Genomic DNA, 17,315 nt, shown 5'->3' on the forward strand with positions numbered 1-17,315 from the left:
TTAATTTTACTTTATATTTGTTAGACATACATACCTCTTTAATTTCATTTTTAGACCGTGAATATTATAGATATAGCAACGTAATGGTTTTCTCGACAAATTGATAAATATAATAACGAACACGCGTGGCGTTAGAGTCGAATAGTTATACTTATTAACTTACCCAGAAAATGCGGAATGAGAGGAGAGTAAAGCATTGTGAAAAAGTATTTCCTGATACATCAGCTAATAAAGCCCTCTTCTTTCTCCTGTGAGCGCTTTTATATTAGGACATGCCAATCATCGTTTGACCTTTAATAATGTTTTAACCCGCTGGCCGAATAACACAACGAACGTTGGTCTCTGTCTCTATGTTATAAGTAATATTCTAGTAATATTTACATCTTTCTAAGAATGTTATCATGTGTTTTGCTTAGGGCACATTTGTAAACTTACCCACAAGCTTCCTATCGGATCATATTGTGTAGAAGGAGAAATATTTCTTCGACAAAAGATTAATTGTTTGCTGGTATCACTAAAATATATATGCGAAAAACATTTATCTTACAAAAGATAAAGTCATCATGTGGTGGAATTATTTCTATACTAAATGCTACTACAATCAAAATGCAAGGTCTTCAGTGGATGAACGTATTACAATATGATGCAAACTTCATAAAAGGAGCTACGATTCTTATTAATTTAGCAGAAACTCCGCTATCTCATATTATGAACCTACCTTATAATAGGGGACTTTCTTCTACAGTTGCGTCCGGCATTGCAAATCCGACGTGTTGGAGGGTGCTCTTTTGCATTCGAGTGAGCGAGAGAGGAGAATAGGATAGAAAGGGAGGAAGAGTACTCCGACGCCTCGGATTTGCAATGCCGAACGCAGCTCTTATTTAAACATTTTATTTGTCCTTCTACTGATTGGTTTAGATCGCATTCGCGCCGCGCATGCGCGAGTGAAGCGCGGTACCATCGCAGATCGGAAGTGGCGCTCTTCACGGTCCTTCTTGTGTCGTGCACGTGGAACGGGTGAGCGTACTGGTTCAGCGCTGATCAGTTTTGCTGTGTACAAATTGGTTATCTCGACCAGTGCGAAGGATCAACCATGGTAAATAATTCCGGCAATGCCGATTAACAATTAGAGACTTACTTTTTTACCGTAACGACGACATAACCGCGTCGTACGCGGCGCGTCGAGTACCGAGTTAGGTTAGGCGTCGCCGGAACCGAACTGGGACGCGCTCGAAACCCGAACGAGCGTCCGCGCGACGTATATTTGCGGAGAATCTCGAGAGAAGATTGTTGTTAATACGCTACAAACATCTTGTAACATTACACGTGTGCGTTTGTAAGAGAGTTAACTCCTTAATTTTTTCAGGCGACGACCAAGGTCGACAATCCTGAGAAGCCAGGACAAGAGGTCACTCCCATTCATCGAATTAGAATCACGCTCACGTCGCGCAATGTTCGGTCCCTCGAAAAAGGTGATCCAGTAAAAGTGCCGTTGCTTTTTGCCAAAATCGAATTCATTCCGTAGACGATTGGCATTTCAATGGCCGTGTTCGGTAGAAAAAGCTGCTACAAAACTATTGTAGAACTCGAGTCTGATTAGAGTATGCTATTAGACTTGGGTAGGATTAAGAGCATACGCTAGTCAGATTCTAGATTTTTGCAACAGTTGCAAAGGAGCCTTTTCTGCCGCATGCAGCCGTTATATAACTTTCACAAGCACAATTCGATAAATAACCCATTGTCGTTTGCGTTTTAGTGTGCGCCGAATTAATCAACGGGGCGAAAAAGCAAAAGCTGAAGGTCAAGGGACCTGTTCGCATGCCGACGAAGATTCTGAGAATAACTACCCGTAAAACACCGTGCGGCGAGGGTTCGAAGACCTGGGATCGCTTCCAAATGCGAATTCACAAGCGAGTGATCGATTTGTATTCGCCATCGGAGATTGTGAAGCAAATCACAAGCATCTCCATCGAGCCTGGCGTAGAGGTGGAAGTGACGATCGCTAATGAATAAAGTGTCATTAAGATCACAGTTTTAATAAAAATATATGAAAATTTGAAACATGTATCAATACGTCTTCAAATACCTATATTATTATTAGAAACGGAGCTCGACGTACGCTTTCATTCCAATGGTTTTTTTTCAATTTGCAATCTTCCCCTGAATCAAACGTATGCCCTGGCGAAAATAACAAGCGTTAAATGAAGGTTTTTTAAAAGTTCATGCGCTTTCAAACTTTGTGACAATGCTTACACAACGCTGCTGCGTTTTGAACGCTTATAAAATACTGTGTATAACGTTTCATAAAAGTTCTACAAGGCTAAGTTAAAAAATGCTATATACAAACGTTTTCTAAACGCCGCAACGTTGCAATTTCCGCTCTACAAATTCTCTATTGACCGTTTCTAAACTCTCAACGAACTCCTGCAAACGCTCACGTAAACGCTACTTACACTTAGCGCGAGACACTACCGTATCTCGTGATATACAAGCACTTGTGAAACTTAATTTTTGCCAGGGTATCGCTGGACGACGCTCGATATATTACGAACGGGTGATTGGAGCAATGCTTCGAGTTCTCCTTATCAAGAATACAAACACCTGTCTTGAGATCATTTATTGTATACCAAGTCAGTAGAAAATTTTGTTTTTATATAAGTTTTATATAAGTTACAGTAATTTATTTTTTACAACTCTCACGCTCGTACTCGGCGAAAAGTCATGCTGGCGTGTCTCCCCGGCGAGGCAGTAGAGCCATTTTATTAAGCTTCTAACTGCAATTGAAAAAACACATGCGAGTATCCGCTAATTAATCGAATGTGTACTTTATTATTCTGACAAATATATATATATGTATATGCGTATGTATATATTCAATTGTCTTCGTCGGACACATCTTCTTTATCGTTCTGATCGAGCGCTTTGCCGTTCTGTTCGAAGCCTTTGCTGTTCCGCTCGCCGCCCTCGCCGTTACTGAAATCGCCCTCCATTCCTTCCACCTCGTCCTCGTCGTCGCCAGCCACCTCCGCGTTTTCGAGCTCCGCTCGTTCCATTTGCCGCGCCAATTCCGCCTCGTCCGTCGCGGTAACGACTTTCGGCTAATATTGCAGAAAAGAAACTCTACAGTCCTCGCCCCCCATTACGGTACGCAGGAACGATTTGGATTGATATACTCGAGAAACCTACCGCCATTTGAACATTGAATACACCACCGAGCGACGTTATCTTACTCTGTATGACTTCGATGGCGTCGCCCAGCGCCTTCAAGCCGTCCTGCTTCTCCGGTGTAGACGTTGTCATGACTGAAAGTTACATACAAGATACAGCACTGCGATCTAATACAATCAGACGAACAGTGTGAAAGGTAGCGGAGATGATAACATTGAGCGTACCGTATAATGGAGGAGCAATTAAGTTAATTTTGATGGGAAGCTCGTCGGTGGAGAGAGCCAAGCCAGCCTTCAGCGCGGTCTTCACGGCATCGATCCCTTCGTAGCCGTAACACGCCACCTCCACGTCCGCTCTAATTTTCACCGCTTGCGAAGTGAGCTTTCGCTTGATATTATTCAGCAGCACTTCCTTCGTGTCTTCGTCCAGGCCGCACTCTGCCAAAATGGATGGATCCCTGGAATTCGCAAATTCACAAATATAGCCTCAAGTACGCCAGGCGACGTAAACCAGATCTCCAATTGGATTCTGCTTACAGCACCGATTGCTTGAAAAAGTCATAAGCGGACGCCTTCTGCTTCTTGTACTTTTCCTCAAAGTGCCAGGCTGTTTTCTGATAGAGCTCCTCCAGCTGATCGTCGTTATCGTAGTGCAAGAGCTCTGCCACGTGTCTCAAGATCGAATTAACAGCCTTCGCCTTGGCGTATCGCTCCGTGCACTTCTCCACGTCCTCGGCGGACACGCGACGCTTGCTCAGATCGATGTAACCTAGAAACCGCAAAGCCGCAATTCGCACGCAGACATTGAGAATCGACAAAAGAACGTTTCCAGGACATACCTTTCTCCTTGTCCACGCGAATAACAACAACCGGCTCGGTTTTGCCTACCCGGATGAGTTTGTTAATGGACCTAATACGCCTCCTAGAGAGTTCAGAGAGCAGGATCATGCCCTCGATGTTGTTGTACTCCAGCAGATGCACGTACGCGCCCATCTCGGCTATGCTGCGTACATTCACCATCACCACGTCCTCCACCTCCGGGTACTTTTCCTTGTAAAATCGACACGACAGCACCATGTTTCACTGCAAACACACGTGGATCGTATACAATACGGCGGCGTCGTAGGCGACACCCGCGCGACACGGGAAACGGGTGGCGTGAAATTCGGCGAAAGTCTGTCCCGTCGACCGTCGCGAGAAACGCCGAGCCCCTCGGTCGAGGTGTTTTTAACCGCGGGAGACGCGAGGCGATAGGTTAATTTGTAGGTTAGTATTCCGGAAAGGTGGCGAGGAAACCGTCGACGCCGTTCCGGTCGTTACCTAAGCGATTACTCCCGCGCGTAGGTAAATCCTCCCGTTTATTTCGCGCGTAACGGACTGAGCTGGGAATTTTTAAAAGCCACGCGCAACCCTCGCTGGCTTTAAGTTACCCTCTTTATGAAGAGACGTCGCCCAGCGTGGTTCATTGATCTGTTCTTTCTCGACTTTTCGTTTGCACCTTTTACACTTCTTTTCACGCTGAAAGCGAAAAGCGAGGACTGACGAACGTGAATGAGCGCAGCCAATTTTTAAAGCCAAAGCTTCAGATATTTGTGTACAGCGCAATTCTCTCGCTCCGAATTTATCTGGCACGACTACGAGCAAAAGAATTATTTGTATTTTTGTGTGCACAATGCGATAATGGCGGAAATATTTCTTAAAATATCCCTCTTACAATTTCTCAGGGGATTTTTACATAAACGTTAGAATTTCTCACCAGTTTCTCTACATAGTTTTAGAACTTTTAGAACGTTTATTGAACTTTCTTGTACGAATTGCAGCATCTGCAATTCTTCAATTTCTGTACACACAAAATTCTGAAATATTCTACAAAAATGTGCGTCTTAAAAAATGGTCTTTTAGCACTAAATTAAAATAGCGCTAACAAAATTTTCTAAATTGACATTTTTCCGCTCACGTGTGCGCAGGCATTTCAAATACCAATTATTAGACAAAAGAATTTATATCGCGGTTATAAATTTTAACATATTTCGCAGATTCGCGCGCGCGCGCGCGTCGATGATTATCGGCCGAGCGGCCGATAAGTCAGGCCGCTGCCGCGACTCCCGGCAATGAGAGAATTAATGCACCTTACTGTACACAGGTGTACACTATCTCCAATGACAATCGTTTTCGTGCGCGAGGCCCCGATACCGTCGATCACGGCGCGCGATATGTCACGCTCAGGTTAGAGGACGGCAGTTTACGATGATCAACAACGACGGTGACGGCGTGACGATGACAGTGGTACGCGCTGTCACCAGCAGCGCGTAGTGCGGACGGGGAATCCTGGGCTGCCGTTCACGCGGGAGCGAGCGGGAGAGCGTCGTTGCGCCGCGCCGAGCCGAGCCGAGCGTCGGACACCTGGGTGATACCCGTGAGACGCAGAGTCCGCCTTCCTAGGGCGAGAGGAAGGAAAAGATGCCGTTAGTCGTGAGGAATTGCCCGCACCTGGCGAACCGCGGCGATCTCGCCTTCATCGAGGCGGTGATGGCCCGGGAGGAGCGTTTCGCCAAGTGCAGCGACTGCGACACCCCGGGGCCCAACCTCTGGCTCTGCCTGTTCCCCGATTGCCGTTGGGTCGGCTGCGCGGAGACGCACCTCGACCACAGCACCATCCACAACCAGAACTTCCCGACCCACTGCGCCCACATGAACCTGTCCACAAACAGGATCTGGTGCTACGCCTGCAAGAGCGAGGCCATCATCAAGCACGTGCCGTCGCCGCCGTTGTCGCCGACGCAGGTGGAGTTTAAGACTATGGGCAACAAGTACGCCGGGGACGCTCCCGGCAGCGTCGAGTCCAAGCTGGACGGCCTGGACAGGCTGATGCTCGATAAGTAAGTAAACGCGTCAGGTGATGCTGAAATCTGAGAAACGCGTCCGCAGGAGAGGGCGTTTGCCCTCCCTGGAATCGGCAATTTAGCATTTGCTCTTCCTTTGATGAAGAGGATTTGCATCTGTAAGTATTTTAGTTGTGCAAGTTTGAGCCTTGTCCCTCTCTCTGGAAAGAGTCCTGCGGACACCCTTGGCTGGCAAAGTACTTGCGCATTCTCGTTCTGAGACAAACCGTATCGTTGACTCGAAAACGGTTGTCTGCTATCTCTGGAAACTGGGCGATTGATCCTCGTGTTCTCATCTGTAGTAAAATTCGCTCCGTGTAAATGCGTTAAAACTACAATTCTGTGGGGGGAAAAAAAAGCACTCGACGCGTTGTTTTGTTAACAGGTTCTATGGAGATTGGTCGATAAACAGAGTCAATTCGGAGAAAGGGAGTTCATTCAACGAACGATCCGGGGATTCGCCCGACAGTACGGATTCGGATGAGAGCAAGGACTTCTCCGGGAAGCCGAGGGGTCTTGTGGGCCTGCAGAACATCGGCAACACGTGCTACATGAACGCGGCGCTGCAGGCCCTGTCCAATGTGTCTCCCTTGACTCAGTTCTTCTTGGATTGCGGCCATATGGTCAGTTACATGTCGAAAGACAGGAAACCTGGGCTTAGTCTCAACTATCTGAATCTTATTCGGGATATGTGGAACAAGAAGACCAGGGGGTATGTCGTGCCGCATGGCATCCTCTCGGGTATCAGAACGGTCCACCCGATGTTTCGAGGATACCATCAACACGACACGCAGGAATTTCTCAGATGTTTCATGGACCAGCTGCACGAGGAGCTGAAGGAGCACATCGAGGACGACAGGGACGTTCAGTTGCGGCTGAAGGGATTGGGGGACCAGTCCTCCGAGGACGAGGACGAGACCGAGATCGACGGCAATGCCTCCAGTCAGTCCGACGCCGAATACGAGACCTGCGACTCGGGCGTGAGCGAGCAGAGCTCCCTGAGCGACGAGGGTGAGCGCGGCACGAAGAGGCGATACTCGCGCGTGTCGCAGACGGAGAAGCTGCGGACCAAGTTCACCAACAGGAGTATGAAGAAGTCGAATGTCGAGCCGACGTTCGCCCCGCCGCAGCGCTCGCCGCAAAACTCGCCGGCCAAGCACCGCACCAAGAAGCAGATGAAGACGCGCAGCATCATCAGCGACACGTTCGACGGCAAACTCTTGAGCAGCGTGCAGTGTCTGACGTGCGATCGGATTTCCACGCGAGTGGAGACCTTCCAGGACTTGTCCCTGCCGATCCCGAGCAGAGATCACATCGACATGCTACATCAGGGATCGCTGACGCCGCAGAAGGCCGGCCCGTGCTCGGACGTGGTCTACGTGACCAATCAGTCGGGCTGGCTGTCGTGGTTCCTGCAGTGGATGCGCTCGTGGTTCTGGGGACCAGTGGTTAGTCTGCACGACTGCCTGTCCGCGTTCTTCAGCGCCGACGAGCTGAAGGGCGACAACATGTACAGCTGCGAGAAGTGCAACAAGCTGCGCAACGGCATCAAGTTCTCCAAGGTCCTGGAGTTACCCGAGATACTGTGCGTTCACCTCAAGAGGTTTCGCCACGAACTCATGTTCAGCTCGAAGATCGCCAATTACGTATCGTTCCCCCTCGAGGGTCTCGACATGAGACCCTACTTGCACAAGGAGTGCGTGTCCAAGGTCACTACTTACAACCTGATCTCGGTCATCTGCCACCACGGTACGGCCGGCGGTGGCCACTACACCTGCTACGCGTTGAATCCCATCGCCAACAAGTGGTACGAGTTCGATGACCAGTGCGTCACGGAGGTGTCGCCGGAGACGGTGAAGCACTGCGAGGCGTACGTGCTGTTTTACAAGAAATGGTCGCCGGAGATACTGCAGCTGCGCGACAAGACCATGGAGCTGATGGAGATATCGTCCCGCGAGGTGTCCGATCTGAACTTCTTCGTGTCCCGGCAGTGGATCAACCGCTTCAACACGTTCTCCGAGCCCGGTCCGATCGACAACTCCGACTTCCTGTGCCCGCACGGGGGAGTAATCCCCGTCAGGGCGCAGTTTGTCGACAAGATCAGCATGCCTATACCGCAAGCAGTTTGGGAATACCTGTATAACGCGTAAGTTCCTGACTACGACAATGTTACTACTTCGTTCACGTCACGTCTTCCTTTTTACACTTGTACCTCTCTAATTTTAATTTCTTTTCTCAGATTTGGAGGAGGCCCAGCTTGCACGCACCTGTACGAGTGTCCAACCTGCGAGGAGAAGTACGAATCCCTGCAGAAACGCAGGCAGTACGAGATGGAACTATTCCAACGGTTGAACACCGACAATCCCACGGCCATTTACGCGTTGGCCATGGCGTGGCTGAGGCAGTGGCAGAGCTTCGTCCGAGGCAAGGAGACGCAGCCACCAGGACCAATCGATAATAATTCCATCGTTGTAAATAAAAATGGGCAAAATAGTCTTAAAGTTGGTAAGTCTTTCTCTATAGACGGAGCAAGTCTTATTTCTTTTTCGTCTCGATAATTGGGTGCCGAGTCGTAATTGTCAGATTATGAAGGAAAAGTGTAACGTTTCATGTTTTCTTCCCTTCGCTCTTGTTCTCGCAGGCTCGGACTACGGTCAGATCCCCGAAGAACTGTGGCAATTCTTCCTGACTACGTACGGCGGTGGACCAGAGCTAATGCTGCACTCGTGTCAACGACCGGTGCCCGCTCAGCCTAACGTTTCTATACATTCCGCGTCGAATCCAAATTTGATAGATCCGAGTCTTAAGTGCAATCGCGTAGAAGCTAAGTCCAACAAACTTTGTACGACCAGGAGCTCGGAGACGATCTCGCAACAGGACAGCGCGATCGAGAGCCTAATTTCAAGCAGCGACTCCCATCAGACGCAGAGGGACGTGAGCGAGTGAGTAGACGCGTGCGAATTGCAATTTCGCAGCCTCGTTCGCTACGACGAACATTTCCATTGGTTTTCATTAAGTTTAGCCTCTAAGTAAAGTCAAATTATTCTACTTTCGAATTTTTGCGCTTTCGAAGTTTCACGCTCAGATCGAACGAAGCTTAGCGCTTCCTCGTTAGATTGTTAAAGTCGATCTCCGATACCTATGTATGGAAATGAAACAATCGCTGTCGTTCTTTTTTGGCGAATTGACGGTGAAAAGACAATCGGATACTTTTATACCGGTAGCGATTTTTGTACGAAATTTGTAAAGCCGAGTTGTGTGCGTCACTTGCTAAATCTGAAAGTAATCGAGCCAGAAGGAAGAACCATATGAGTATGTGATCGAATGACTGCGTTTTATTGTAATATATAGCGCGACATATCTCGACGGCAATTGTATTTTGTCATAATATATAGCAACATATTAATCTTGAGAGAACTGAGGGCAGAACACTTGTCTCTCGGTTCGCTATGGGAAGAAGTCATCGAGAAATGCCATACTCTCGAACACGTTCTTCTTTCGTCTCCAAATTATCGATTTGGAATATGGAATGACACCGATTGTTTCAAGTTCCATCGCTCTCTGACGCTGCAAAGTGTCGCGATTGCGCTCGTTCAGCGGCGTGAAATTTCACCGTATGTACAACTTCATCGACGGGAATATTGTGTATGATGATGGGAAACGTAGTTATAGTACAAAAGAAATTCATAGACGACTATATTATTTAAATACAAATCTTAGCTCGTACTTCTTTCTCGCCCAAAGTCTAGGCCGTAACGTCGCGCGACCTCGTATAGTTGTATCACATATTTTCGATGTTTGTACATTTGCCGGCGTGTGCGTGTGTGTATCATTCCTGCACGTAAATACCAGGTGGCTTTCCTTTTTCTCTTTTTCGAAGCTCTGTACATAACGTCGTTACTTTTTCTCCGTTGGCGGTAGCCTCTCATCCGGAAGGAAAAATAAAAGATATGGAAGACTGACAGATCGATTTTATTTTAAAAAAAGAAAGAAAGAAATGTTCAGTTAACTGTACGATTTAGCGGCAGGTGAGTCGCGAGATCGAACGCAAAGAACCTCTTTTTACATTTTATTCTTGAACGGAGGCAATATTGTTATTGTTATTTAGTAAATTTATCGCTGTACGTACACATATTTTTCATAATGTTCACAAAGCCAGCGAGGATTTCTCGTAGCGTACGATTCGCCGATTCCTCACGCCGTTTTTTTAATGTGAAACAGTTGAGCTTGGCAATTATTTGTTTAAGCGACGAAACGTGCTTCTTAAGGCTCCTGTTTTCTACAGCCGCGTTAAATATTATACGACGTCAGAAAGATTAATCATTGATATCTTTTCTGCACGTCGAGATAACTTAGTTTTCCGCGTGCCATTACGTTAAGCGTAACAGAAATCTTGTCTTATCTCACTTTATATGTTTGCCTCCTTCTGGCAAAATTTTTACACAATGTTCAAGTATTTATCGAGCACCGCTATCGTCTGTATTATGTGTCACAGGTTGACTTTCATGGTTTATGATAGTTGAAAATTTATTTAGAGTATTTGATATTATGGTTCATAATATGTTAGATTACAACATATATTCCCTATATGCCGTGTTGTGATAAATATTTTCAAGTTTATATATCATGATTTGTTGCAATAAATTGCCTAAACAATTAAATAATTTTATAATTATTTAATGACTTTGCTACGAGTTCATAAAGCTTTAGTCTAGAAGTAGGAGCTTAGTAAAAACACTTGGCGATTATAAATACTTGGACATTTTGTATTAAAAGAGTGCACGCACACATTCTCTCTCCTTCTCTCTAGTACTTAAGAAGCGTGTTCTATCGCATAGGCCGTTAATTGCGTAGTTTAATTACTTTACGTTGGTAAAAAAGGAAAAAAACAAAAAGTGTCACGAGCTACTCGTGTGAGCTCAGTTGTGTTTCCGTGGATTCCGTGTCTTGTTACCGAGAATGTTCGTCCTCGTATAACGATTTTAATACCACAATTACGAGGAGGTAGAGGAAAAACGCAATGCGAGCTCCACTCGCAGGGACGCAAACAATTTTAAAGAATTGTTAAGGCCAATTGTCTGTAATCATTATCCAGAGCGAAGTGCGTAAGGTGAAAAATAAATAAGTTGGTTTCTTTATTTATTGAAACATCTGGACTATGTCATTTCCAGGCAAGTGCGCGTTTCTTCGTAGTCTAATTGTAGAGTATAATAAACCTAATTAATTTTTTACAGCTATGGAATTTGTCGTTTTACAGTAAATCGATTCACCGTGGTTTCCTATTAAACAAAGAATTAATGAAAACCAAATCTCTCGCAAGTTAGAAATTCGCAATTGCAAAACGTCGAGTCACGATTGATCGGAGCGAAATACCAATCCTGAGAGTCCACGGTATTACAAAGAATTTCCTCGCGCAATGCTGCGCAATAACTGCAATCGCATTCTGTAAGTTTAATTAAGAGCACCAAGTTCTCTTAATGTGTCTAATCTACTTCTATTTGATACAACAAAAGATTGTGTGATTAACAATGAATAAAGATTTAAGCGTTTCCTCGAAGACCACTCTGTCGTTGGTATCAACCCTGAAAACGTCGCCTCCCTCGCGCCGGACATCGGAGGAGCACGAGGTCATCTTTGAGGAAGGGAAGCGGACGCGAGTCGCATCCGCACGGCCTCGCGATTAATCCGAGTCGTAGTTCTTCCACACTAAACGCCATGAGCGATGAGCGATATCCAATAAGAGTTGTATTTTTTCGAAAAAATAAATCTCTTATTGGATATTGCTCATCGCTCATCGCGGCTCATCGCGTCTAGTGTAGAAGAGTCGTCATGCGTGACTCGCGCGATCATCCGTATATCCGCTTAAGGGTCGCGGGTCTTATCCCACCCTCGTCTCGAGGGGGATGCGTGGATACGGCGTTACGGGCGAGAGGCAGGCGCGAGATGACGATACGTCTCTCTCTCTCGTGGAGCATCGATCGAATCCTGCGCATTCGGGGGTGGCTGGCCATATTACCCCCGCGATCTCCCGATCCCTTAAAACGCCGCCGTGGTCCCCGCTGCTGGTCGATGCCGCGGATCGACGGGTTCGCCGCGATTTTGGCCTCGCAAGCCGCGGTGTAGATCGCAGATCGGACAGCCTCGTTGTCATCATGCGGCTCCGTAACCCAGCTAGTTAGGTAGTTCTCGCGTCCTCGTCTCGATTCCTCTCCGTTTTTCTCTCTCTCTCTCTCTCTCTCTTTCCCTCCTCATCTTTCTTTTCTTTCCTCTTCGCGTCTTCATGAAGCCTCGCTTTCGACCGGGGTCGCGGCCGTTTTTAGTTTAATCGCTTCCACGCCGCGCGAGGCTCGAACGTCGGGGAACCGAGGTGCGGGATCTCCCCAGGAGGAACATCCGAAGCGGGCACCAGATTCGCCATTTGGTAAGCACGATTGTCACATTGATAAATGTACAATACGAATACTCTAATCCGAGGCGTTAAGGACTCTGTTCTGAGACTTCTATGTAACGAGAGAGAGAAGCCCTCCACACACATCTTCGATCTCTACAAACCTCTACAAACGTATCCCCCTTTGCATGCCGCTCTCCTCGTTTCCTCCGTTACTAATTGTATACAATTTTTCTCACCCCCCACTTGCATCTTCTCTGTATTTGCAACACCTGCAAGACGCGGACGATTTAAGCTTGGACAGCCGAAATAATGTCCAATGACACGTCACTTACCTCGCTGGGAAAAACGCTATTCTTCACCCCCCTCACCTCTACAGTCACTGTCTTCCGATTTATCGTACGGGACTGCGTCTGTAAGGGATTAAACATATCGCCGTAGAAGCAACAGATAGGGAGAAATGGCGAATTTCCGTGGATTTTACATACCCTCCTTCGGAGCAACGGTCAACGTCGCCTGGGAGACCCTGAAGGCTATGTGGCCGGAGAAGAGCCCGTGCATGGAGCTGATCCGCGGTGGCGGCATCGGCGGCGGCGGTGTGGGCCAGGACCACCCTCAGGGCCGGCCCAGTCAGGGCCAGTTCAAGTCCTTCGACGAGGGTCACGATAATACCGAGATGATGACCATGAACGGGGAACAGGCGTATCGAGACCAAAACAATGTGGGGATCGCCGAGGACTCCTTCAGCTACCAGAGGAGCGGGTAAGGATACGTCGGTCTCTCGCTCCTACTGCAGATCCAATTGACGGACCACGTCGATTTTCAGGGACAAAGTCAGAACCGGAAGCGTGAGCAGCGGCGAGTTCAGTGAGTACGACGAGGGTGGCGGAGAGTTCGGCGGGCCGGGTGTCAAGATCAACGAATGGCAAGCCGCTTGGAACGTTACAAATGCCATTCAGGTACTGCAGGGGCAAAGAGTATAGAGTCCGGAAAATCTCCGGATTTTCACGAACACGGTCTCCCATTCGAATGTAGAAGCTGAGAGACGATTATTGCGATGTTGTAACATTGAATAGCGAAAAATTGTACGTTACTGCGAATCATCCGTTTTCTCGGGAATTTCTCAGGGAATGTTCATCGTCTCCCTGCCGTTCGCCGTTCTGCGTGGCGGCTACTGGGCGATCGCGGCGATGGTCGGCATCGCGCATATCTGCTGTTACACCGGCAAGATCCTAGTCGAGTGCCTGTACGAGCTGGACACGGTGACGGGTCAACGTGTGCGCGTACGAGATTCGTACGTGGCCATCGCCAAGGAGTGCTTCGGGCCGACGTGGGGCGCCCGCGCCGTCAACATCGCGCAGATCATCGAGCTGCTGATGACCTGCATTCTGTACGTGGTCGTGTGCGGCGACCTGATGATCGGCACCTTTCCCGAGGGCGCGATCGACACCCGTAGCTGGATGATGCTAATCGGCATATTCCTGCTGCCGCTCGGCTTCCTCAAGTCCCTGCAGCATGTCTCCGTGTTGAGCTTCTGGTGCACAATGTCTCACCTCTTCATCAATGCGATCATCATCGGTTACTGTATCCTGGAGATTGGTGACTGGGGCTGGTCGAAGGTGAAGTGGACGATCGACATAAAGAACTTCCCGATCTCGCTCGGCGTCATTGTCTTCAGCTACACGTCGCAGATCTTCCTGCCGACCCTCGAGGGCAATCTCATCGATCGCTCCAAGTTCGACTGGATGCTGAACTGGAGCCACATCGCCGCGGCCGCGTTCAAGTCGCTCTTCGGCTGGATCTGCTTCCTGACCTTTCAGAACGACACGCAGCAGGTGATCACGAACAACCTGCACTCGGCCGGCTTCAAGGGCCTGGTGAACCTGTGCCTGGTCGTAAAAGCGGTGCTCTCGTACCCGTTGCCGTATTACGCGGCCTGCGAGCTCCTCGAGCGCGCCTTCTTTCGCGGAAAGCCGAAGACGCTTTTCCCAACCATCTGGACCTTGGACCGCGAGCTCAAGGTCTGGGGCCTGGCCTGGCGGATCGGCGTGATCGTGTTTACCATTCTGATGGCGATCTTCATACCGCACTTCAGCATACTGATGGGTTTCATCGGTTCCTTTACCGGCACCATGCTCTCGTTTATCTGGCCCTGCTACTTCCATCTCAAGCTGAAGAGAAACACGATGGAGTGGGGCGCCGTAGCGTACGATTGCTTCGTCATCTTCCTCGGTATTCTCTTCGGCGTGATCGGCGTCTACGATTCCGGCTCCGCGCTGATCGATGCCTTCGAGATCGGCCTGCCCTTCTGAGCGATCTCGCGTCAGCTAGGTCGTTTTGTTGTTCTTGTCGTGCACCAAAATGATATTATCGAAACGCTCTCGTGCCGCCGAAATATTTGACTCTCGATTTTATCACGTTGCTCGGTATTCGTGCAATAATTGCTGATGCACGCGGGAGACTATATAAGTTATACAATATTCAAAACAGAAGAGTTGATAATTGAACGGGAGAATTTTGTGCTCTTTGGAAAAGTTAGAAATTTCTCTGAATGGCATTCTGATCAACAGTCCTTTTTTTTCACAAAAGTGCGTCTAGTGCCTGCGAAATCCTTTTTAAATGTGAATGCAATTCATAAAATTCCATTCATAAAATTCCTTGTAAGAAATGTCACTAAATTTGCAACATGTTTGTGAGGTTCAAATGTTTCACGTGCTCGAGAGCGATTAATTAGTATGAGAATTTTGCATTAACTCTATACTCATTTCTCGTCATGTCATTTTAACGGCGCTATTATTTTGATGAAAAACGGCGCAGTTATACTTCTCTAAAATGATCTTTAATTGATCGAACCATTAAAGTGTAAGAGCCTCCTTCCATTCGCGTAAAACTCTATCGCACGATCTGTGCTGTCGTAATGGCACGTTTTAGTTTTTCACGTTGCAAGTTTAAATCACTAATCATTTCAGAACAACAACACGCCAATGATCCCAGGTTCTGATAGCTTCGAGCGAGTGATGTTTAGAAACGTGAAAATCCAAGTTAGACAAGAACTATTTTCTAAACCCGACTGTAGCGTTCTTTTTTTGCAGAAGGAGGTCTATTGACTCCCTAGGGAGCGTTTAAACTTCCGTTTCATGTTTCGACCAGGATTGCGACGTTTCTATAACGCGAAGAGTTTATCCAATCGTCAAGTCTTCCAATCCCCGATCTGCATTTGCGTTCGGGAGCCTTTAGATAATATGAGAGATGAAACGCGTAATGAACGTGACAATAAAGCACGAGGTAACGACGTCTTCCACGATGCAGCAGCAAGCAGAGCGCAGCCTAACTAGTAGTTGACTACTGTTACAGTTTTCTGGATTTTATAATTGTATCGCTGTGCGGAGTTATATACCCGTATATAATTTTTATGCGACGCGTCGAATTGCGAATCGCGGCGACGGGGCGCACGGCGATTTTGTCTGTGCTATGTTAGCGATAGTCGTTGATGAATCTGCCAAATAACTTTTGGGATAGCCCGCCGTGCCGCCCCGTCGCCGTACAAACGAGACGCAAAACGATGCGTGAACAGTTATGTACAACCGAGTACAATTAGTTGTATAATCCAACGTCTTCCAAGATCGTATAGATCGTTAGTTTAAGGAGTATAGGCAATGTAGTCGTTCCGTGAAACTGCAGAATGCTGCGATGGCTCGAGGAGTATTTTATGCGGGCTGTGTCTCGTAAAATGTATTCTATATAGATGATCAGTACCGTGTTAGATTGTGTTTCGATGCTCCACAAATCGGTCAGTTTATTTGGACTCTTGGTATCCTTAGGATAATGTTTAATGACGAAAATGCTTGATTTTACAGAACTTCGGATTCACAGATTGTAGACGCTTTGAATGACTGAATAGGTCTTTGAATATGTAAATCTTTTAAAAGTGTTATTTCTGAAATTCTTGCCGGATCTGTAGATCCTTCGTTTTGCTTCTTTTTCCTCAAAGCCACACGAGCGTTCTGCAGACATGGAAAATTCGCAGACTAACTAAAACGCGTTAATAATCGTGAAACGAGTCTTCCAATAATGTCTTCCAGAACGATAATATTAATAAAAATAATAACAATATCGCTATATGATAATGATGTATTACTATTTATTGAGCAAAGATCTTTGTCGAATGATATCAAGCGTTATATTGAGAACAGTAGATGTTAAGAGTTAACTCATAAGTTACGGTCATGCATAATTGATGTTTCATATCAATGAATATATCAATGACACATAATGTAAGTAAAATCACGCTGTTCACGAAATCAATTTAGATCGTTAACGAGGGATCATCTTACTCCTTTGTATCAACAATGATTATCAAAAGTGGTTGAATGAGAATTGCGTTGGTATCTTCTCTTCGTGATTAACGGACGACGATAGATTGGTAATGTTTGTCGTGTAAAATTTAATTTTGCTTTTTGATATAATCTCGTGAAACGCAAGTCTCCCGATAATCGCGAGTCTTCCACAATCTCTCGTATCAGCTCAGGCTGAATGCTACAACATAAAATCCGTTGTAAAATTCAGAGAAATAGTTGTTTCCAACTAGATAAAGCTAATCACGATGAGATACTTCGAGAATTGATGGACGTTTTAACGGAGAAACGCAAGCACGTATAGGCTTCTAAAGCGCTTTTGCAGAAATTCATATTTCGCAGCGTTTCGAGAAGAGCAAACCTCATCGGTGTTGTGTAGGCAAAATATATCTATAAACGTTATAAAATGATGTAAAGCGGCCTCCGTATTATGAAAAATATGAAAATACATTATCCGCATGAGTACGAGGAGTGACAATATATTAAGAAAATTTTACGAACGTATACTTTACTCGCACTTTAC

At 46.8% G+C, this 17,315-nt stretch overlaps 5 protein-coding genes across 9 annotated transcripts in view; 3 read left to right on the top strand and 2 right to left on the bottom strand.

The window, feature by feature from the left end:
* LOC105570450 overlaps positions 1 to 911 on the bottom strand; it is a 6,083-nt gene extending 5,172 nt beyond the window's left edge. The window contains exons 1-3 of one of the 3 annotated variants that reach the window (XM_012027647.1): positions 719 to 911; positions 436 to 514; positions 164 to 348 (exon numbers count right to left, since the gene is read on the bottom strand). In XM_012027647.1, coding sequence (XP_011883037.1) covers positions 164 to 197 — 34 coding nt within the window. In that variant the 5' untranslated portion in view covers positions 198 to 348; positions 436 to 514; positions 719 to 911. Of the gene's footprint in view, positions 1 to 163; positions 349 to 435 lie in introns of all 3 variants that reach the window. The other 2 variants (XM_012027648.1, XM_012027646.1) reach the window with 2 other exon arrangements.
* Positions 912 to 946: 35 nt separating this feature from the next.
* On the top strand, positions 947 to 2,063 carry LOC105570455 (40S ribosomal protein S20). The gene is made up of 3 exons (XM_012027653.1): positions 947 to 1,096; positions 1,367 to 1,472; positions 1,757 to 2,063. The coding sequence occupies exons 1-3, from the start codon at positions 1,094 to 1,096 to the stop codon at positions 2,011 to 2,013; spliced, it is 366 nt and encodes a 121-aa protein (XP_011883043.1). The 5' UTR covers positions 947 to 1,093; the 3' UTR covers positions 2,014 to 2,063.
* A 539-nt stretch (positions 2,064 to 2,602) lies between these two features.
* On the bottom strand, positions 2,603 to 4,692 carry LOC105570456 (eukaryotic translation initiation factor 2 subunit 1). Of its 2 annotated transcripts, none has more exons than XM_012027654.1 (6): positions 4,598 to 4,692; positions 4,007 to 4,250; positions 3,705 to 3,936; positions 3,393 to 3,625; positions 3,187 to 3,302; positions 2,603 to 3,098 (listed from the first exon to the last, which is right to left on the bottom strand). In XM_012027654.1, exons 2-6 carry the CDS (start codon positions 4,242 to 4,244, stop codon positions 2,874 to 2,876), a joined length of 1,044 nt encoding a protein of 347 aa, XP_011883044.1. In that variant the 5' UTR covers positions 4,245 to 4,250; positions 4,598 to 4,692; the 3' UTR covers positions 2,603 to 2,873. The 2 variants fall into 2 exon arrangements, with proteins under 2 accessions (XP_011883044.1, XP_011883045.1); XM_012027655.1 differs by lacking the exon at positions 4,598 to 4,692 and adding an exon at positions 4,488 to 4,584.
* Positions 4,693 to 5,246: 554 nt separating this feature from the next.
* On the top strand, positions 5,247 to 11,197 carry LOC105570458 (ubiquitin carboxyl-terminal hydrolase 20). The gene is made up of 4 exons (XM_012027658.1): positions 5,247 to 6,046; positions 6,435 to 8,195; positions 8,289 to 8,554; positions 8,691 to 11,197. Exons 1-4 carry the CDS (start codon positions 5,628 to 5,630, stop codon positions 8,993 to 8,995), a joined length of 2,751 nt encoding a protein of 916 aa, XP_011883048.1. The 5' UTR covers positions 5,247 to 5,627; the 3' UTR covers positions 8,996 to 11,197.
* Positions 11,198 to 11,671: 474 nt separating this feature from the next.
* On the top strand, positions 11,672 to 17,296 carry LOC105570457 (vesicular inhibitory amino acid transporter). Of its 2 annotated transcripts, XM_012027657.1 has the most exons (4): positions 11,672 to 12,470; positions 12,879 to 13,199; positions 13,264 to 13,396; positions 13,565 to 17,296. In XM_012027657.1, the coding sequence occupies exons 2-4, from the start codon at positions 12,898 to 12,900 to the stop codon at positions 14,747 to 14,749; spliced, it is 1,620 nt and encodes a 539-aa protein (XP_011883047.1). In that variant the 5' UTR covers positions 11,672 to 12,470; positions 12,879 to 12,897; the 3' UTR covers positions 14,750 to 17,296. The 2 variants fall into 2 exon arrangements, with proteins under 2 accessions (XP_011883047.1, XP_011883046.1); XM_012027656.1 differs by having other exon boundaries at positions 11,672 to 13,199.
* Positions 17,297 to 17,315: the final 19 nt, after the last annotated feature.

Source organism: Vollenhovia emeryi, unplaced genomic scaffold, assembly GCF_000949405.1.
Source record: "Vollenhovia emeryi isolate VEMERY1.0 unplaced genomic scaffold, V.emery_V1.0 DF939120.1, whole genome shotgun sequence".
NCBI lineage: Eukaryota > Metazoa > Arthropoda > Insecta > Hymenoptera > Formicidae > Vollenhovia > Vollenhovia emeryi.